Source organism: Scomber japonicus, chromosome 6 (assembly GCF_027409825.1).
Source record: "Scomber japonicus isolate fScoJap1 chromosome 6, fScoJap1.pri, whole genome shotgun sequence".
NCBI classification, from domain to species: Eukaryota; Metazoa; Chordata; class Actinopteri; order Scombriformes; family Scombridae; genus Scomber; species Scomber japonicus.
The window spans coordinates 12,948,018-12,971,464 of record NC_070583.1 but is presented as its reverse complement, the minus strand read 5'-3'; the positions used below and the strand labels follow the sequence as shown (position 1 = coordinate 12,971,464).

At 38.5% G+C, this 23,447-nt stretch overlaps 1 protein-coding gene across 1 annotated transcript in view; it reads left to right on the top strand.

Annotated features, from left to right (window-relative positions):
* Positions 1-1,277: 1,277 nt before the first annotated feature.
* The window catches only part of scn2b (sodium channel, voltage-gated, type II, beta), a 79,317-nt gene continuing 57,147 nt past the window's right edge, over positions 1,278-23,447 (top strand). The window contains exon 1 of the mRNA XM_053320150.1: positions 1,278-1,374. Coding sequence (XP_053176125.1) covers positions 1,278-1,374 — 97 coding nt within the window. The remainder of the gene's footprint in view (positions 1,375-23,447) is intronic.

Here is a 23,447-nt window from a genome sequence, read left to right as displayed (position 1 = left end):
GTGAAACAATGGGAGTTATGACAAGTAGAGCGGATGTTTGAAATATAAGTATAACATAAATGGATTAATGAACAATGTCAGTGTGGTCAATGGCTCTTACTCTTGAGTTTTATTCTGGTTTAACTCGGCACAATGTAAACACTTAAGGCTTCTTTCTTCCACTAGTGTTCCTTCCCTCTGCTATTCTGCAAGTTGTCCTCACTTCTCTAACACAGCATTCTTACTATCCCCATTGCTAGCCCAAAATGTAGTCTCTTCCCCTCTAGATAGGTTCATTAGTATGATAAATCTCTTGGGCCCACCTAAATATTCCACTCAGTTTCTATTGAGAGACACACACATATACACACACCAAAACAAATTCTGGGGGTGATCTGGTAGATAATGCATTCTTTCAAAGTTACCATAAAGCAGAGCCTTGCAGATTTTGTACACAAAATCACATTTTTTAAACTACAGCAGAAATAACTCCCTTGCAATCCTTTAACATAACACACAGCAGATTTCTCACATCCACTTCTGGATCTGGAACTATACAAACTTGCAGCATGTCTCCATGTTTCACAGAGTACTCTTTGTCCCATCACTCTCACGTTGAATTCCTGCTCCCCTGCATGGCGCTAAGATGCTTTTCACACAGGCTACAGTAGCATCTCCCCTATGTGTCCCTTTAATAGATTAGTTGCTGTCAGACCATATGTCTCCAACACATATTCTCCCACAGCACCCGCATTGCGAAAAGCTCATACTGGGGAGTCGTGCAGGTTTTGTCACCCTGTCATAGCCAATTCCCCTCTGTGATGTACAATACCTGGTGTGTCCCCATTACATGAAAGTCAGTCCAACTTTCATTAAAATAAATCTATCTATCTATCTATATATATATATATATATATATATATGTATATATCGTGGGGAGAACAAGTATTTGATACACTGCCGATTTTGCAGGTTTTCCCACTTACAAAGCATGTAGAGGTCTGTAATTTTTATCATAGGTACTCTTCAACTGTGAGTGACGGAATCAAAAAATCAAAATTCCAGAAAATCACATTGTATGATTTTTAAATAATTAATTTGCATTCTATTGCATGACATAAGTATTTGATCACCTACCAACCAGTATGAATTCCCTCTCACAGACCTGTTAGTTTTTCTTTAAGAAGCCCTCCTGTTCTCCACTCATTACCTATATTAACTGCACCTGTTTGAACATGTTACTTGTATAAAAGTCACCTGTCCACACACTCAATCAAACAGACTCCAACCTCTCCACAATGTCCAAGACCAGAGAGTTGTGTAAGGATATCAGGGATAAAATTGTAGACCTGCACAAGGCTGGGATGGGCTACAGGACAATAGGCAAGCAGCTTGGTGAGAAGGCAACAACTGTTGGTGCTATTATTAGAAAGTGGAAGAAGTTCAAGATGACGTCAATCTCCCTCGGTCTGGGGCTCCATGCAAGATCTCACCTCGTGGGGCATCAATGATCATGAGGAAGGTGAGGGATCAACCCAGAACTACATGGTAGGACCTGGTCAATGTCCTGAAGAGAGCTGGGACCACAGTCTCAAAGAAAACCATTTATAACACACTACACACTATGGATTAAAATCATGCAGCGCACGCAAGGTCCCCCTGCTCAAGCCAGTGCATGTCCAGGCCTGTCTGAAGTTTGCCAATCACCATCTGGATGATCTGGAGGAGGAATGGGAGAATGTCATGTGGTCTGATGAGACAAAAATAGAGCCTTTTGGTCTAACTCCACTCGCCGTGTTTGGAAGAAGAAGAAGGATGAGTACAACCCCAAGAACACCATCCCAACCGTGAAGCATGGAGGTGGAAACATCATTCTTTGGGGATGCTTTTCTGCAAAGGGGACAGGACAACTGCACCGTATGGAGGGGAGGATGGATGGGGCCATGTATCGTGAGATCTTGGCTAACAACCTCCTTCCCTCAGTAAGAGCATTGAAGATGGGTCGTGGCTGGGTCTTCCAGCATGATAACAACCTGAAACACACAGCCAGGGCAACTAAGGAGTGGCTCCGTAAGAAGCATCTCAAGTTCCTGGAGTGGCCTAGCCAGTCTCCAGACCTGAACCCAATAGAAAATCTTTGGAGGGAGCTGAAAGTCCATATTGCCCAGTGACAGCCCTGAAACCTGAAGGATCTGGAGAAGATCTGTATGGAGGAGTGGGCCAAAATCCCTGCTGCAGTGTGTGCAAACCTGGTCAAGAACTACAGGAAACGTCTGATCTCTGTAATTGCAAACAAAGGTTTCTGTACCAAATATTAAGTTCTGTATGTTCTTATGTATCAAATACTTATGCCATGCAAATTAATTACTTAAAATCATACAATGTGATTTTTCTGGATTTTTGTTTTAGATTCCGTCACTCACAGTTGAAGAGTACCTATGATTAAAATTACAGACTTCTACATGCTTTCTAAGAAAACTGAAAAATTGCAAAAATCGGCAGTGTATCAAATACACTGCCGGTACTTGTTCTCCACACTGTATCTATCTAGAATTCTGAAGGGCAAATTATATAATGTAGGGTGATATGGTGATATAGACCCTCTAAGTGAGTGAGTATTGCCTGATATCTGAGAATATCTTAGGTAATGCTTGTTGGTGTGGTTGAATTTTCTCTTCAGTGCCTCATACGTCTATGGAGAGACGCTTCGTCAGGGTCACCTCCTAATAAATGACTGTCTGTTTCTTTCTCTCCTCCTTCGCTTCCTTCTTCCTGCCATCTACAAGTACTGGGACTGCACAAGGAGGATGACCCTTACCTGCCACACACGTTCACACAAAATTTTATAGATACTCTCTCTGACACACACACACTGCTGTTTCTCCTGACTTACCCAGGGCTGTCCAGGGACAGATTAGCTGTGACACAGTGTTGCCCTGCCACCTCTGACCTTCCAGAAAGTTCTGAGAGCAGACCCCTGGTTCACCACTGAAATCCAATTACCCAACAAAGCAGGGAGGCAAGAGAGAGGAGATGGAGGGGGTAGCAGCAAGGGAGATTGGGCAGAGAGGAACATTTTAACTGAAAGTTTGCCATGCTGTGGTTCTCTCCATCAAGCACTTTCCATTTGTATCCCTCTTCACCTTGCCCTTTAGTCCCATTTGCTGTGCTGCTTTGTTTCCTTTGCCATCATTTACATGCTATTTTTGTCAGACTCCATTTGTTTCACGATGCCTACAGTAAAGGACAAGACATGGAGGAGAAAAAAGATGTGCAGCAAACACAGCAGAGCAAGCTGATCAGCTTTATATAATAAGATGCAAGCCACTGGAAGTTTTTAGGTAATCTCCAGTTGCTAATGTCTTGCACCAAACATGAAGGGGAGAAAACAGTGTTTGTCCAAGTTTGTGTAAGCCTTAAAAACTTTCTATTGCATATTCATGAGTATCATGATTGCTTCTTCAATCTCTAAAATCAGCCCTCTGAAGGTTACAAAAATCTTTTATTTATCTTATCTTTGCACATCTGTATCGATCAATGAATCAGAGTTCAGGTAGGTTTTATCAAAGGTGTGCAGAGAGACTTTGATATAAGCCTTGACGCTAGGGCCCACATATTCCTCCCAAAGGCCCCAGAGAAGCCTGATAACCAGCATTATCAGCAGTAAGATCAGTCCGCCTGGGATACAATATCACCTCCAATCCTGTTAATGCTGATGAGGGATCTACTGGTTCTACTTTTAAATTCATATGCAGCAGCTTAGCAAGTTAGCAAATCTGGATATTGGGGTAGGCAGCAAATGAATGGGCCATGCACTTCACTGATAGCGTACATATAGTTGGGTGTGCACAAACTCATGGTACTATTCCTCAGGCTAAGAGACACAGATGGGAGGAGGAGAACAAAAGAACAGAAGAGCAGAGGGGGTTTTCTCCCAGTTTGACTCTTCAAGACAGTGAGAAACTATCAATCTATTTATCTACAAACACATTCATATTCAAGCAATTAAAAATCAATCTGGCAATTATTTTTTAACTGTGGTAAAAACAAAAAAGGATTAGGAGCCAGAGTCATTCTGACGTGTTCTACACCATCATCTCGTTATTGCTGTGTGTGTACATATGTGCATGTACGTGAGCATGAATGCGTGTGTGTGTGTGTGTGTGTGTGTGTGATGGCATGGGATTTTTAAAGCAATATTTGTTTATCTGTCGCTTTGTGACATGTTAAAGAAAAAAAAGGCATTACGAGAGGAAAGCATATCAGCAAGATAAAAGTTCAGAAACCTTTAACTCAACGTCACATTGTTTAATGTACTATCCATATCAAACTGTGTTTACTTGAACAAACTCAACCTTGCCACGGACTTCACATTTAACACCAATCACACATTCTTTCAACAAAAAGAAGTAACAGTGATTAGATGAACAGAAGCATTTCCTTCTCACGCTCTGAGTGTGACATTGGCATTGAAAATATAGATAGTGAAGGTTTAGGTGTGTTCAAAGCTCTTCCGAACCTATGCACAATCCCACAATTATGCAAAGCAAAATTACAGTGATTAAAGCCAAACACTCTAAACATGTTTACCTTTTCTCTTTTTCAGGCAAATTCTTCTCAATAAGTAAATTCTTCTTGTAAACTAATCCATCGTGTTGCTGCCTGCCTGTCAGTGTTGTCAGAATCTATCAATCTATTTAGACAGGGCTACCATTATCAGTATACCAGCATATATTTATGTGCACACACATGCACAGAAGCAGATACAGGTCATGAAACCTAGACAGGTTTTGTATCCTGAGGACATAATCTGACTTTAATTTCAATCATTTGCATGACTAGTCACATTAACTAGTTCCCTTCAGGACACAAAAGCACACACACACACACACACACACACACACACACACACACACACACACACACACACACACACACAGGCACACATATCCATAGGATCAATTAATACCATTAAGATTTTGTGGGGTTTTTTTCTGTTTTCATTTCCCATTATAACTTTAATATAGCTTTTTCCATTGTGACTTATTTTTTCTCTTTTTCTGTGTTTTTCTTTTTGTCCTGCACTTTATGCTGATCAATGTGAATATTGAAGCTTGAATGTCTTCTAACTACTTTTGATGGCTAGCCGGGACGTGATGAACAGATAAAGTGGGAATTAAATCAGAGGACTTAAGGACAATGGCTTTTTTAAGTAACATAAGTTAGACTTGGTGTAAGATGACAGAATAAGAATATCACTCATTCCAAGCATCATAGTCAAGCATATAGATTAATTAATAGAGATCTTCTTTTTCTCAGAGACAACAGCAGGGATGAGAGGAGATCAAAAGAGAGAGAAAGAAATTGTCAACTTTATAATTAAATCCTGGGAAAGAGCTCAAAATGAACCAAAGCTGCAAGGAAGATGAAACATACAGTGAGCTGGATTTTGTTTGGCTGTAAAGTAAAAGCTCATTTGCCTGGCACTGTTGTAGAACATTTCACTAAAATCTTTTTTTAAAGAAAATTTGTAGAAACATCATCAACATAAGTCATAAATACTCTCAAAGCACTTTGGCACAGAGCAGTGCTTAGTTGAAACTCCTAACATAATCCAAATAATATAGTAAAAGAGAAACAAAGCCAGTCCTATCAGCTCATGTGTATAATTAAAGACTTGGTAGACGCACAGGGGGAGGAAGAGACCATCCCTTCTCTTTTTCTGTAGAGGTTGAATGATGAGATTGAGATGTGAGATATGGGATTGCTTGTGACACCTCCTCGAAACAACACCTGCTACCTCGCTAACACGTTTAGCATAAAGTAATCAAACTTTTCTCATTATCTCAGCAATGCAAGCCAATTAGACTTGATACATCAACATCTCTGCAATTATCTACAATTACAACTCATTAAGCTCTGATTTTCGTATGTTTTAATTAGCTGGTGCCACATTTTGCATCACAGACAATGTCCTAGTAGCTGGTATTGGTAGTTGTTGCCATTGCTAATACAGTTAATGTTGTTTGCTGGATTGTTGCACTTGGCTGAGCATGGCATACTCAAGAGGCCATCAATCTCTTCTTCATTGCCTCACTGTTGACTCTCAAACCTCCAGTCCACTCAGTCATGCACTATAGGCTGACTTTTGAAGGGCTGGCCAAGTTCAGTATGTGTTAAAAGCTTTGTAAGTTTTCTACACTGGCATATGAAGCAAATGCGGGGTGGACCTGACCTGACTAACATGATTTTGTTATGTTTTAATAACAATTACATTAGATTTTTTTATATAATAAACCCACAAAGGGTTATTTAGTGTATGTGGTGTGTCAAATGGATTTATAGCATAGCATATCCCTACATCACTGGTCAATGTGTCTTGGAAGCAAACCCATTATGTGGTGGCTTTCCCGTTTCTGGGCCTTAGCATCTTTGCATGAATAAGGAAGTGACAGAAAGAGTTGAAGGCAAAGGGATGGATTTAGAAAAGCTCTGTAATTGTTGGCGGGAGGAATGGACTGGAGGAAGAGGCGAGAGAAGAGAATGGGATTGACGCCACAGATTACCCATTCGCGGTTTCCCCCAATGTGTTCTATGAACAAGTAATTTAGTTATTTCACTTTAAGCTCCTTTCATTTCTCCCCAGCAACATTTTAACCATTTTTAGTATCAATTGTCTCTTGCCTTCATGACAGAAACAAACCAAACCAATTTTCTCCCTCTTGTTTTTGAAGAGGCAATCAGCAAAGTGTCCTTGGATTGATTAAATTCCAAGCTGCTGTCTTCCTGCCCTCCATTGACACATTTTTTTCACTCTGAAAAGAAAGTGCAATAAGGCTCCTTCTTAAGCTCTGTGGAGATTACATGAAGTTGAGAATCCTCCATAGATGCTTGACCCAAATAGTCTACTCTATCTTTCATCCAACCCAGTCTCACATCAAAACGTATCACAGCTACGTTGGTCCACAGTGCAAAGCGTAGCCATCTCACAATTTGGGCTCATAAATAGTGAGATGGCAACGTTTCTTCTGCTCTATTCTTTTCTATAGGAATGCGTTCATGTCACGTCACGTCTGCGAAAACAAATAAAATGATAAAAGATAGTTTCTGCATTAAAATGTATTTTGATGACATTTCTAGCGATACATATGCATTTTGTTTTCACAGTCTCTGTTCAGTGAATGTATATGATGTCTAGTTCCTCACTTATTACCAAGTAGTTTTTAAGTGCGTCACAAAATTGTAGGAATACAACGTTTTGCTCAGCCACACGCCTTGTCCTTAATATTTTTCTGTGAATATTCTGAGATGAGAAGAGATTTAGAAGAGCAATAATTGGTGACAGGCCGATGAGGTTACATTTAACAAGTGATTTGAGATCTCTGACAACAAATGATCTGTGTGTGTTTTCACTGGATATGCTCATTTTAATGAATAGATTCATTTATAATTCCTGTGTGTCTGATAACTTCACTGATATCTCATGTTTGATCAGTTGTCATTGTTGAGAGGAATAAAGAAAAAAAACGGGACGACCGGGGGAATCCCGAGTGACATCATGTGTTCCCATAAGGAAACCCCACTTACCTTCATCCCCTTCATCTTTGTTTTCACAGACAACACATGACAGACAGACTAGAGACCACATGAGTGTCTACAAAGTCTGGACCAACACAGTGTCACAGCAGATGGTGTGATAGTGACAAAATTATGACTCAACATTTAATGAGATTTTATTCTTGTTTTTATTCATGTATTTTAATTTTGAATTCCAGTGAGACTCACCGCCCAAATGTTGTCACCTTTCTGCCGTTTGAGGTTTTCTTTGAATGATATATTTATCATTATCAACACAGAAACATGAACATATCCTTGATAGATCAGGAGGTTGCAAGTTATATTTAAGGACCACTTGAGTTTCTGTTACTTGCTCCATTGACTCTTGTAGAAATAGTTGCCTTTCTTTATGTTGTTACAGGCAGCCCTAATATACAGACCAATCAGCTTGACAGATTTAGCGGTACATGTTTATGTCAACAATAATTTATGTTTTTAGTCTTTATGCTAGAGGGTTCCTCGGTTGGCAATGTAGCGCTGAAGTTTATTTGCAGTGTTTGCTCAGCATGACTTCTGCACTTTAAGTTATATTAATGTAATTCTTGTACAGTTTGATTTATGACTGTTTATGTAGTAAGAGGATTGTGTATGATTATATTGTAGACTTTTATTTTACTCATGGATGAAGTTGTTTTTGATTTGTCCTCAGACCAGATCAGCTTTTACCTTTAATGTTCTATTTTGTTTTCCCTATCTTGCTCTTCCCTCCACACCCTGCCCTGCTCCTTGTGTTATAATAATTGAATGTCAACAAGTTACATGTGACCTGGGATAAGCGCATTTAAGCCTACACCATCAGGGAATATGTCCCCTTTATGTTCTTGCAGCAGGTATTACGCAGATGCAGGTTGATTTTTATTTTCAGTGAGGCAATAGCTGGTGACTTTTTCGTAAGGAACCCGTATCTATATCTATATATAAATAAATAATGATAATTATATATATATATATATATATATATATATATATATATATATATATATATATGTCTCAAGTATGTCTCAAGGTTAATCTCATTACCTGTCATGGGATCAGAGCATAGATTGCAGAGAATCATTACACCAAATTATGAAGAGAGCCTGATTGGAGGGAGGGAAGTAAGTAAGTAAGAGAGAGAGAGAGAGAGAGAGAGAGAGAGAGAGAGAGACGCAACATGAACTGTTTAATTACTGCATCCTCATTATTGGATTACTGTCCTACTCTTATCTGGCTCACCATGTTTTTTCTTTTCCTTTCTTTCTTCCTTCTCCTCCTTTTATTGTCTCTCTCCCATCCTTCCCCCCTCCGAATGAGATGGACCAGTTAATATGTTGAAAGGGACAGAGAGAAATAGATGAACCAAGGATAAACGTAAACTATAATGCTAGAGCTGACAGAGGGAAGGCACAACATTTTCTAGTGAAGAAGACACATTGAGAATATAAAAGAAGCAAGCAAGAGGTAATGAGACACAAAAGACAGGAACTGGGTGGCCGAAGACAGCTGATGATCTAAATTAATTGGCAGTAGTACCCCCGCGGATATTCTAAAATGGCAAAAATAAGATTTTCCTCAAATTATTCTTGCAAAGGCTGAAAAAATGTCAAACATCTCATCTGTCTGCTCAGTAGGGGAGTGTTGAAAGGCACAATGGAAAAAATGACTTCTTATTAGGAATTAATATAGCAGCAGAGGGTTGAAGATGATAGTAAGTGACCCTCAGCACTCCTGGTTTAAATAATTAGTCAAACACCCGACTCATACTAGAAAGGTATGCTCAAATGTTCACTCTGTGCATAATCTTTGCACAAGTAATAGTTTCAGTTTAATAGTTTGCCTATCATGAACAAGATAGAAATAGATTGTGTGTGTGTGTGTGTGTATGTTCAGTATATGTGCCATTCAGATTTATCTATGTGTTCAAAGCAGATGTGCTCAGTCTGTTTTCATTGTGTGTTTGTGTGTGTGTGTGTGTGTTTGTGTTTCTTTTTGTGCACAGCTAACACAAATCTGAAATTGGCAGCAGAATATGGTGTACGAATTAATTAGGCGTGGAGGCGCTAGCATTCTAAAGTGAATAATCAGTAGGCAAGATGAATGGAGGAGACAAACAGGCCTGACGAGTGGGTACAGCCAACAATTCACAGCACAGAAAGCGTGAAGACGGAGCTTCATTGGACCTACATTTGATGGATTGAAATTCCTACTGATGGACTCTGAAAATTGCTCCATTTAAAAAGTTGACTTAATGAAGTAAAACTGCCTAAGTCAGTAGTTTTTGTTGTTTTTTTGTGTCTGTTTTGTTTATGTTAAAAGCTCATTAGTTTCTGCTAGAGGACTTTTGCTCCAATATCAAACTTCATCCTGTATCTTTAGCTTCTTGTGAATAAGTCATGGTTACTCTTCTTCCATCCTCCTTTTTGCACCATAAAAGTGAGGATGAACAAGTGTAAGAACGATAAGATGCGTTACAGATTTATTTAGATATGTCTATATGTATATGGACAGCGTCACAGAAACAGAATCCCTAACAGCGAGAGAGAGTAAGGTAGATGGAAGAGGGGGATAGGACAGAGGTGGGGGAGACAGTGAGTAAGAGAGGATGATGGAGTGTGAGGAAGGAAAAAGGAAACGATTAGAAAGCTAGACGGAAGTTTTAAAAAAAGATACATCAGAGAGATGTAATGGTGAGTTAATGCGTAATTCATTTTTTGTATCACAGTAAGAACCAGTAAATAAGTCACATCAGTGTATAAGACTATCATACTGTATGTTTGTAGAAGTTATTCCAAAACTTTTTCAATCTATTTTTATTTGAAACACAATTAAAACACACATATTATACCTGAAACAGTGTGTCGGGTTAATGGTTCATGTTCTGGTAGTGATTTGCTTAACTGAACGGGACTGGTATATTAACTCAGACCGGGTTCAGATTAGGTGAGTTTCAGTTAAACCTTTTAAAAGAACATAGTAACTTTACATAATTTATGGTGCTCACTTGAATTCCAAAAACTCTTCATCAGAGCTGTCACTGTGTGCAAAGACCCAAGTGACTGAAAGGCCGACCAGGTACGCTGTCGGACTCTGTGTCAGTCCCAGAGTCAAACAAACCATCATCCTCTGATCCATCCAGTGGAAAAACAACATTTGTGAATCTTTTAGGCTTCAGATCTGTGGTCCCTGCCGGTGTGCAATAAAAGCTGGTAGTCTGGCACATGCCACTTCAACATCAGTTTAGTCTGTAAATACTGAAACATCACAGCAACTAGTGTCCCAAAATACTTCTGATCAACACACTGAAACAGCAGTAACGGGTCATCAATAGCATTTCTATTTTGATTAGCTGCCGACACAGCTGGAACATGCAGCACATGCTTTATACTACTGTTTACAGCATGTTATACAATAGTTCATAAATGTGGATGCTCACATTGTTGTTATAGTTATTGTGATAGTTATGGCCCTTTACAGACCTATAACAAAATCCTGTATCGCAAAGGTTTATTGTCTTTTTTTTAAAAACTGCCTCATATGATCCCAGTGAAATATGAATGGAAGGTTTAAAGACATATACAGAGGTATAACTAAGGAACAACAAGAAAAAAAGGACAGAGAGGCATAAAGACAGTAGAATAAAAACACAAAATGGTCAAGCAGTGGTCTTATCTTTATATCTGCTCACTCTCACCTTCACTATCAGTCAGAGCTGTTTCCATGGAGACCACGGGATGAATCTCCCAGTTTGTGACACAGTTTGTAGAGTGTGACCAAGTTATCTGTGAGTGCACTTCCATCAAACATCTCAGCAGATCAATATACACAGAGAAAAGATCCCATACATACCCATACATCCTGTCTATTAATATGAACACATACAGTTTGCACATTACATGAATTATCTACTGTATTGAATATTGTGTTGCTCAACGTTTACCACACATTTTGTAAAGTTGCTCCTTGTAGCGGAATCCCTAAGTTACAAAGGCTATTAAAGCTTTGACATTGTGTTTACTGTCCAGTGTGGTAACAAAGCACAGAACAGATATGTGACAGATACAAGCCTTTGAGACAGCCTTTTAAAACAAACACAAAAGCTACTCAGTGTATTTCCGTGCGTGTGTGTGTGTGTGTGTGCTTGGGGCAAAAACAGAGTGAAGCAGAAATGAACGCTGCCTCAACACAACATCTAGGACCATCAAGTCCTCCATATCAAATGACCACATAAGTAGTTTGACCTTGCAATCCAGAATGAGTTTTCTAATCAGGCGCCTCTATCAGCAGTAACTGGCTGGACAACATCATTTGTACAATGACACAAAAACCAGTAGGGTTCCTTTTGTGAAACATAAACACTAGATGCCCAAAATATCACTTTAGATGATGATTATATCTTCAGTATATAAGTACTTTTTTTTTATTTTTAAACCATGAATTTCTAAAATAGGAGAAATGATCATGTACAATATAAGCCATTTCAAAAATGTCATTTTAAATACAGCAAATAACATGTTCTGTTGCCTCACTGTAAAGGCCACACAGGCAATGTCATAAGAAAATCATTTCATAGTGCATAAGTTAATTAAAAAATATATGATTTACATGAAAAGGCATTTGATGTATTTTGTATTGTCTTGTTACAGTTTTCACTTTCCGTGTAAGATGATGTAAAAGAGCCACAAGAAACAGCAACTAAAGCTCACTACGACTCAAGTCATCATTTGCATGGAAGAGTTTAGCTAGTTGTATAGCTGCAGTTCCTTCAGTTCCAGTTGTAGTGAGGACAACATACACGTTTCTGTTATTTCACTGCTTTACATTTTGCCCCTTTCTTCAAAGTTTTCAGATTTGGCCACATTTCTTACACCAAGTTTCAATAAATGTGTGGATGTTGAGGGTTTTGATGTGTATTAACTTGAAGAAAAGACTGTTCTAATTATTATCTCTATAGACTGGGTGCATGCAGCAGATCTGCAGTCAAGGCAAGGCAAGGCAGTTTTATTTGTATAGCGCATTTCATACACAATGGCAATTCAATGTGATTTACATAAAACAGAAAAACATGTAATTTGAGAAACTTAAAACATACAATTAACCCCCACCCCACCCCCCCTGAATAAAAACAAAGTACAGAAAAATAGCAAGACATAAATAGAATGATTGCAGCATAAAATAATAAATTAGCTTTAAAATCATTAAAGGGACATAGAGTGCAAATGAAAGATTAAAATGTAAAGTGTTTTAGAAGAGCTCAATCATAAGCACAGGAGAAGAGAAATGTTTTTAACCTGGATTTAAAAGAGTTCACAGTTGGGGCTGATTTCAGATTTCAGTTCAGTCATATGTTTTACGTCCATATAATCTAATCCAACCAAAAACGCAAAATGAGATTACTAGTCACAAACTGACCAATTGCCTGTGTGAACAGGTCAAATTGGAATTTTGTCTTTTGTATGACAGGCATGATTCCAGGCTCATGGGACTCACCAATGTCAACGTGAAGACGTTTCAACACAATTTTCTGCAATTTGGAGAAACAATGGACACAAACGTCATGTGTATACACACAAATTGCATTCAGTAGGCAGCTAATACACTTCTTCAGCACTTCTTTCAACAACTTAAAAGGTTTTTTTTCATAAGCTCTGTTTGGCATTGACAAGCCTCCTGGATTTAGGGATCAAGACATTGAAGATAGCTATAATATTCTTGCTGCGCGTGTGTGTGCGCGCGCGTGTGTGCATGATGAGCTCAGCAGTTGTTGATTCAGCTAAATGTTTGATCCGAAGAACTCTCACTTCAGACTCAGACTCAATCATTAATGAGGCATTCACTCGCACGTGCATGCACGCACACACACACATACACACACACACAAATGATGTATGAGCTGCTCTGGAATCAGGTGCCAAATTGCACCCTGCTTCCCTGTCAATCATACCACAGAAACAGCAACACCATCTTTTATAGCACAATCCAATGAGACACACTGACGCATGAGAACGCACACACGCCATAAACTCACATCTCACTCCACACTCATGAAAGTCTTTTACAGTATAAAATAAAAGGTCAGGTCTATCAGAGTTCAACAGACAGCCCTCTTGTTTCTAACAGGACCTTGTTAGCCTCCTGCCACTTGGCTTCCCTCACACCCAGTGCTTCACTGTGAGCGGTCCACTGCTGCTCACTTTCTACAGCCAAGTCAGCAGGATACACAACAGCGGAGAGAGTATGCAGTGGGAAGTTGAGCTCATTTCAAATATCATATGATATATTAATCCTTGCTTATAAGTAATGTATACTACTCTCTGGGCAATGTTTCAGTTTCTACCCCTATCCTTTCTTCCGACTATTTTGTGACTGCAGTCTTTCTTGCATTTAAAATGTGAGATTCTGCTTACACAGTTGATAACAATCAGAAGTACAATGATAGTTTTGAATAATGCCATTTCATTTAGATGTAGGCTATGGAGAGTTTGAGATATACTATCTGCTATTTATCTATTTAGTCATTCCTGTCTTTTCTGATTCTTGTCTTCTGCAAGTCTGTTATAATATGCTATTTGTAGGTTTGTGTATAAAGATTATGTATTGTGTTTGAAAGCACACACAGGCACATGCAAATGTAAAGGAGAATCAGGGCTAAAGTGAGAGAAAAGTAGAGAGTAGCCAGAGCAAAATCCAACCTTTCTTCTCTTTCAGAAGCCCACAGGTTCCCACCAAAGCTCCACTCTTTTATCAATCGGGGAGTTATCTCTCCATCCAAGTTGCGCTGCTACAACAATTAAGGCTCCACAGAAGCAAAGTAGAGAATAGAGAGGAGTGAGGGAGATCTCACAGCAGAGGGGAGAGAGTGGAGGGATGTGTCAGTCTGTCATAACAAGTAATAATACTGAAAGAAGCACTATATTTTCTAACTTGACACACACAGTTGGGCGTGTGGGATCAATTCCATTTTTAACAGAACTTGAACTTTAATAGAACTTATACATATAACAATAATAATAATAAACTTTATTTATAGAGCACTTTTCATATAAGGCATGTAGCTCAAAGTGCTTTACAGAAAAATACAATAAAACAACAGCAAATAAAACAGAATAAAAAAAGAGAGAAGGTTAGTGAAAATTAAACAATTAAAAAATAGTAATAATAAAAATAATAATAAAATAAAATAAATACATTCAGTAAAAATACTGAACGTTAAAATTACATCAATTAAACGCCAGATTAAATCAATATGTTTTCAGCATCATTTAAGAATGCTGTGCTTCATATTTTCTTATGGGTGAAATTGTGTATATTTAAAAACCCAGCTGTGGATGACCTCAGATCTCGTGAGGCATTTTAGAATGACAGAGTGTCTGTGAGGTGGTCCGGTCCCAAACCATTTAGAACTTTAAAAACTTAAAATAACCTTAAACGTTATATCTTTATATATCTCTGGGGGGATCTTTAATTATTTGAAATGATTATTATTAATAATTTAAAGAATGAGATGAAACAAATTAATAATTAAATGTTATTATAATTATTATTTGAAGTTGACTCTTTTTGTACTGATGATACATGGCCCACTTGTTTGCATATAACAGGTTGTTTTTTTACCTATTAGTAAAGCAAAATGTTGTTAGTTTAGTCATTACTAAAATGATGTGATCTTATTGAAAAGTGCTCTCTTGTTGCATAGAGGCAAACTATACTGCTTCACTGTTGCCATGTGTTATAAAGAGAAGTTATAAAAGTCATCAGACCAGAGAAGCACTATATAAGGTCAGTCCATTTACAATAAAGTAGTTCTGCATGCCTAAAGTGTTGCTGGAGTTTTGACCTCTTTAGACTTTTATCCGTTCTCTGTGCACCTTGGAAGTAGGTGAAATTGTGCCAGAAATAATAATCCTTCCACTCATCTTTCTCGTAATCTGCCAGTTTAGTAGATGAGAACATAATGTAATTTCAAAAGTAAAAATAGTTAAATTGGGTCAAGTCGAATGCTTTAATGAAATGTTGGCTGCACAGCAACCCGCAAACCTGCACTCTGTGTCATCTGCACCATGCACACATGGGCACACATCACAGAGCTCATTGTTTGTCAAAAAAAATAATTTCATGCCTTATCCACTGCACTTTGATCTCACCTTACTAACAACTATTTGATCTTCTGTCCTTTTGTGTGTGTGTGTGTGTGTGTGTGTGTGAGAGAGAGAGAGAGAGTGTGTGTGCTCGCTTGCATGCACATGTGTGTCGGTATAACTGGTAGGAATACATGTCATCCACACAAAGAGAAATCAAGGCTGTTCCTGCTGTGATGCAATCCTCCACACATGCCACGTGAATTTACATAAAATGCCACCATCTACATCATGTATTAGCAAACATGCTATGAGTTTCATACTTCTTCTGCCTCAAACGCCTCTTCACAGACTTTTCTCCAGCATTGTGTGGGTCCCTTTGTCCTCTAATATGAATATCAGCTCATAACATTCTGTCAAAGTCATCTCTCCACACACACTCCTGTTCATATTCACTCAATAGTCTGTATCAAAGAACTAATGGAATTATACAAGGACAGTGAACGCCAACACTCCATTTAAGAAAGAAAGAAAAACCATTCCCCACTCAAAGATTATTCATTATTTCTTGTGTGCCATTCACTCTACAGTCTGCCAGAAAAGAATACTTTCGCCATAAAAAGAGAGTTCTAGGTCAGAGAACGCATGAGGAAATGAGAAAAACAAAGAGGATTTTTTTTTTTTTTTTTTTGCCAGAGGTTTTGACAGTGCAATTTAATTTTGACTTTGATGGCACTCAAGGAGAAAATAAATGTAATTGTCATTAATATCATATGATTTAAGAAGGCCACATCTTTTTTTTTGTTTTTCCATTCTGAACCGTCAAAGAATGCGTAGAAACTTTTGACTGGTACTGTATGCGTGCGTGTGTCTGTGTGACCGTTTGTGTTTTATAGCTACATGTCTTAATGCAATATGTCGTACAATAAGATCAGGCACATTAAGTGTTGGCTAAACGCTCTCACACACACACACACACACACAAAGGAATCATAGCACATAATTTCACATAGCTCCAGGAGGATATCTCACATTGTCTCACACTTAAAAAACTCATAAACTCATTTGCATTTTTTTTTGGTCTATTTTATTCATGTCTATAGCCTTGGATGAAGAAACATTCCTAAATATTCCTGTATGTCAACCACCTGTTAGGCTTCAACCAATCAGTGAAGTGAGTTTACAGTGCTAAAGGTTATTCTTCCTGTATAGCTACTTTGTTTGTGGGGCTGGTCAACAGACCAGTGCTTAAAAATAAAATCCTTTAACTGCAACACTTCTGTTCAGGCTGTGTCAACAAGCATCTCCCCTGCTCAAGTGCCTTTGAACATTGAACTGAATAGCTACTAACTAGGAGCCTGTGTTCTCTATTTGGCACTAGACACTGAAGTCACCGTAAATTGGGGTGAGCAAAAAGTCAGAGATCAATTAAATGGCTTACCTATCAACATTAAGGATATATTATCAGCATAATGTAATTACTATCTCCATTCTTTCTATTTTTATCCACATCGTTATCATCAGCAGTATAATCAGCTGATGAAATAATGACCACCGTTGCCAACTCTGTCACCATGGTAACTACTAGTTGCCAAGATGCAGAGATGTATGGTTTCAAATATCATGAGGGTTTGTTTTTTTTCTCCAATCAATTTTGATGTCTCTATCACACAACATGAACAATGTTAAGCAGCTTAGTACCTGGGAGCAATACCATGTGCGGCATATAGATAGATAGATAGATAGATAGATAGATAGACAGATAGACAGATAGACAGATAGACAGATAGATAGACAGATAGATAGATAGATAGATAAAAAAACATAAAATATATACACAACACTAGTGCACACACATGAGCCCAAACACACCTCATCCATACCCATGACCACATACACATTCATACCCATACCCATAAACACTTTGAAATATGTGTTGAATACTCTAAACTAATACTTTCTTGATGTTATGTTTGATTGCTGTTTTTTAAAACATAAATAAGCTTTGCTAGCTGGGTTGGTACCATAGACATCATGGTAATATGGCTTGAAAAAATCCAGGTTTCTGCTTAGTGTCTGCCATGTGTGAAGGTGCCCCACAACTGAATTTACATCTGTTAAAAAAATTGTGATAAACCATTTAATGATGATCTGCATACTTGAAGTGTGACTCTGGCAATTCAAAGGATCAATTTTATTGCTTGCCCACTCTCATCTTCCATTATTGGTATTAAGATGAAGAAACCAAATCAAGCAGAGTGGTAACTGCAGCAGAGTTCAAGCAGCCAGGAAAGTGGGTTCATCCTCAACTGCTGAAGAAACTGAGTTGGCATAGAAATGATAGAAATAACAGTGACTATAGCATTCAGTATGGAAGCCAATACTCCCATACTTCATCACCACCATTCCTGCTTGGTTGTAGACTTTGTATTTTTCTTGTTATGAGGATAACTATTGTGAAAGGGATAGAACAATTATAAACATGCTGTTTTACAGTCAAGTACCTATAATGAAAGTGTGATTCATATAAGTTGGGTATGTAAAGATAAGTATAATAAGTAACCTACAACTGCTACACTAGTGTGTGTCCACAGACCGATTTATATATATTTATGTGCCCTGTTCATGTGCAGAATGTGTAGCAAAGGGGTCAATGTAACATTTTACATCAAGCAAAAAATGTCAGTGTGTGTGATTGTGTATGTCTGTGTTTGTTAATGTATATGTTCATCCTCGCCCAGAGAAACAAAAGCTAAACTCCTTTTTGAGCTGTCAGGAGTGCAAGCAATGAACTAAAAACCATGACAAACTCCTAACAGGAGTTTCGATAGCAGAGCAATCAATATGGCTGGTTCAAACAGAGAGAGCAGAAGTGTGACAGTTTATATGTTTGTGTGTGTGTGTGCTGGCGTGCCTGTGCGCATGCACGCAGTGAGACACAACTGGACTCTGAATTTGTCATACTTATTGACTCAGTTCACTGCAAGAGCAGCAAGAAACTGAATAGTGGAATCATTATTTTGACAGTTACAAACACTCTACCAACAAACTCACACACAGAATCACACAGTCACACACACAAACACAAGCACAAATCACAAAATATACACACAGAATATAACATACAACGCTCTTCAGGATAGCATGCCTCGTGCATTCCTCACAGTCAAGTTGTCACTGGATGAATACCTTCCTGCAGAGTATATATGTCATAAACATCGTACACACACAGAGGGAGACACAGAAATAAGTGCACACCCATGCAATCAACTGTTCAGTTCATCACATACACACATACACCCCCAGAGGCCAGAGTTCCTAACCTAGTCACAGTCTGCTAGAACAGCACATCGATCACTGTCCCCCATAAAGACAATGAGGACGGGAAGAAGAGGAGAGGAGAATAAGAAATGGAGGACAGGAATGGTTCACAAACAACTATATGTCTGATCTACTATATGATCAGAAGACACATTTTCAAAGACCCTAAATATAAATAAAACTACACAAGTAAATAATGGAAACATTAGCTCCAGCAGCTTAAATAATGACTGTTTCAACATTGTATTTAAAACATGGAAACTTTCTTGTAGCATTTAACTATAAAATTAAGCTTTGCATGACTGATTACATGTGTAATTTTATAAGGCATACTGTAGCACTGACAACATTGCACAATAATCCTTGCCTGTCTGTCATCATGGCATGATTGAGTATTTAATCAAAAGTACTCAGTGGGGATAAATGAGAGGATGTGGGTGGGGAGGCAGGCACAAAAAGCAATATTTTGGAGAGACCAGAATAAGTGACAGAACTAGGGAGGATGAATAGAAAAGAAAAAAAAAACATTACATCGTTACCATGAGAAAAGAACAATGATAATAAGAAGAAAATGGAAAAGAAATTAGTGAAAAAATCACTTGAGTTCATTGGATTTGTTTTCTGGAACCACAGTATTTAACCTCAAGGCAAAGGGGAAAATGAACACACTGTGACAACACATGGCATTGCCAAGAATACTGTAGGTGTTCTCAAAACTAACGTTTGGGGACAGCTGAGCTGCCATCTGAGTAAATGGTGTTGAAACAGTTGCTAGATTCTAGGCGGCTGCTAGTTTCCAGACATGGAGTGTACTAAGACCCATTTGTTAAACTTTTGAGACACATAAATTGGACTTTGTGGTGGTCAGTGAGCAAAGAGAAAATGGGAATAAGCAGAGAGACTTTGTAAAGAAGGGGGAGTCAAAGGAAATGAGTGAAGTGAAAGAAAAAATTCAAGTGGGTTCACAGGGTTCATTTGCCAATAGTTGGGAGAATGAATCAAACAGTGAAAGAGAACAATTTGATCGTAAATGCAAAGAGGTAAACTCGATGAAGGAAAGTCAAGCTGGGTGTTTTAAAGGAGAATGTGCTATGAGATGAAACAAAACAGGGAATAGTTGCAGATGTGAGAAACAGCATCTGAAAATCCAGGGGAATGAAATGCTAAGGAGAAAAGAAAGAAAGAGAACATGTCCCTGCAGTCACAAATGAATGTGTTGTCAAATTAGATTATCATTATCACACTCATTAAACTGTCATTATTAGCATCACAAACACAGATGCCACTTGATTTGTCTCCCTCTCCTTGCCTTTCTACTACATTGTGTCCTGGCCGTGTTATTTATGTAAGGAACCCAATTAAATGACCTGGAAGCTAAAGTCCCTGAAGCTTTGAATTTATTAATGGAAGATCTTCTATTTGTTGCCTTCTCATCAGTAGACACTAGAATGACTTGTGATAATGTGACACACTGTATCACTTGCAGAAGATGGACCCAGAAGCAGACAACAAAACCGGGCAGAAAGGATCACAAGACAGTTAAGTGGCTTATTGAGGGGTGTATGAGTATGGCAACATTGGCACATCAGCCACATCAACACTGAGCAACCAGGAAAACTACAGAAAGCAGAACTCTAAATGGGGAAATACCAGACCAACTGGACAGTGATTTAGAAGAATAGATTGTTTCAGAGGAAGAATTACAGGGCTCAGGGCAGACAAGTTAAAAAAAACAACCTTGGGGAAGCAGCTCTTGGCCTGAGAAAGTTGTCTGCCCAAGCACTGAACTGAGAGTAACAGGCTTGGTTGGAGAGCTGAGACAAACATGCTCATGCAGACAGGAGAGAAATTCACTTGGGCAGACAACTGTCTCTTCTGTATGAATAACCTAGGGTCCTCTGGTCCCAGGAGAACTCCTGTGACATGTCTACTAGATCCATGGTTGCCAGATTGTACTGAGTCAATCGGAGAAATGTGGTCACAAATTAAGATCAGGGTATGACATATAGGCACTTTAATATATGTTTGTCAGGCTAACCTGGGGATGCCACCGGATGCATATGTGCTGCATTCTGGCTGTGCCACAGTTTTTCTCTGTCCTCTGCACAGCATACTACCCCACTGAGACCATTTCAGAAGTGCAGCATATTGTCTGGGCAAGCCATCCACTATTTAAATGAAGTTGCATTGTTAATACGGTAATTACATTATCCCGATGAAACCCAGATGAGTGCCTTTAGGCTACCATAATTTCTGCAGTAGTAGCACAACTAAACGGACAGATTTTGTTGACTTGCTCAAATTGAGTTGATTTTGTAAATTTCTTTGATTGCTGTGCTTCTTCTGTGGGTCAGTAGGCTACATTATTAAATGTGTTCTTTATTTGTCTGTTTTATTCATGTTTTTTGGTGAAATACGATCGGGAGTCTGTATGGGTTATTTTATTTTGAAAATTGATCAGATGCTCTATGACATTTCTGTGCCTGACTTCCTTAACCAGCTCCATCTGCTCTGTGGAGCTTGACACAGCTTTGGTGGCTTCCATCAAAAATAGACTAGGCACATATTTTTAGAGGAGCAGAGCAGAGAGCTGTTTCTGGGATGCTTCTGAAATGCACAGCAGCACATTTATACAAAACAGGAAAACTGACTTAGGAAAATAATTAGGAACTCTTAGGAAACTATGACAGCACTTGTGGGCAATAGGAGTGTGCTTCCTCACTCTGCTGATTTGACTATATTGTAGATGAGGAGTTTGAGTAACTTAAGATATTTAGGAATATTTAGGATGGTCCCTTTCTCCCCACCGGCAGTGGAAGATTAGTTCCTATCCCCCACCTGAGAAATGGGCCCTAGCTCACTTCGCTCTTCTAAATCAATTATACTACCTGCTTAATCTGGCTGTTACGCAACAACAAATGTTTTTTTGTCTATTTCTCTGGCTTTCTCACAGTCTTTTCATCTTTCTTACTCTCCCTTATACCTCCTCTTGGTGTGTTCCCTTGCCTTTGTTTCCCACTTTATCTATGTGGCTGTTATACAAAAGGCCAAGGTGTAGAGGTGTGGTGCTAGTGCCATCTTTTGACTGAACTGAGGTTGTGTCAGGCTACCAGAATGACAGACAACAGCTTCCACATTTGAAGAGCAGACATAAGAGGGTCATCATTCAAGAGGCTGTCTCCAACTGTCTGTTTTTCCCCCATATTTTGCGTCTTAGATTGACTAATCTTCAGAGAAGCAGTTTAGGCAAACTTTTCACCCGGTTTCTCTTTTGTTCTACAGAGAACCAGAAGGACTAAATGACTCAAGAGGATGCATGTCCATCCTCTTCTTTTGCATTTATTCTCACTCTTTTTCAGAGTTTTTATTATTTCTTGTTTTCCCTTCTATTTTCTTTCCTTTTTGGTTCTTATTTACTGACGCAAAAAAATTGTTGTCTTTTGTTTTGTTGTGACATTGAATTTCTCCTCAGAAGATTCAGTGGTCTGCTCAGCTGCACATCAAGGGAGACTGGATACGTTACAAAACGTTTCCCCTCACAGCAGATCTCATTGTAATTCAACCTTGTTGCAAGAAAGGAAGAATTTTCCACAAACTTTTAACTATAAACACCCACACATAAACTCATGCACACACAGACAGACCTAGTGCATAAAAAGAGGCAGCAAGCGATGATAGTTAATAATAATAGTGCATTACACATTTTTGCATAAATTCTCCATTCATATTATGCTCACTAGTGCAGGTAATTGAGATTGTGTTGCAATGTATGAGGTGGAATACAACCACTGTTTTCACTCTTTAACTCACTGATCTATATTTAGAGAAACTGCTGAGATAATGCTCATGTTCTTTACAAATGTATACTAGCAAGCTCACAAACACATATTTGAGCTACAGCTGAAGTAATATGTTCAAACTGAATCTTTGAGATTTCAATGTGTAAATCAAAACAATACCTCAAAACAGTCTGATATAGGTTCATATGGTTGTTAAAAATGCAGACTGTAAGACATGAGCATCAAGTGTTGTATGTTATCAGTACATTCAATTCAACCTTGACATAGGTAAATATGTATGTTCTGTATTATGCAACATACTGTACTTGCAACTCATTTTATTTCTTGTCATGTAACATTAAATTACTTGACTGAATTCGCCCAGCTTGATCATATGAATGATGTATTATGCTCTAATTTACTTCACAGTCACACAATAATATCCAATAGTGCACGCACCTCTAATCTGTGCTGATCTCTGCTCCCTCCTCCTCCATCCTTTCACTTCCTTGGTTATAGCCATGTTCACCTGTTTGGTTGGATTGTAGAGTAAGTATTTAACAAATGTCTTTTTATTGCTGGGTTGGCCAACAGTCTTATAGGCTTTAATGTGAAAAATAATTGATGAGAAGCCTTGAAGAAAATGATCAAATCCATATGTTTATTTGATCTATTTACAGTCAAAGTTGATGACTAT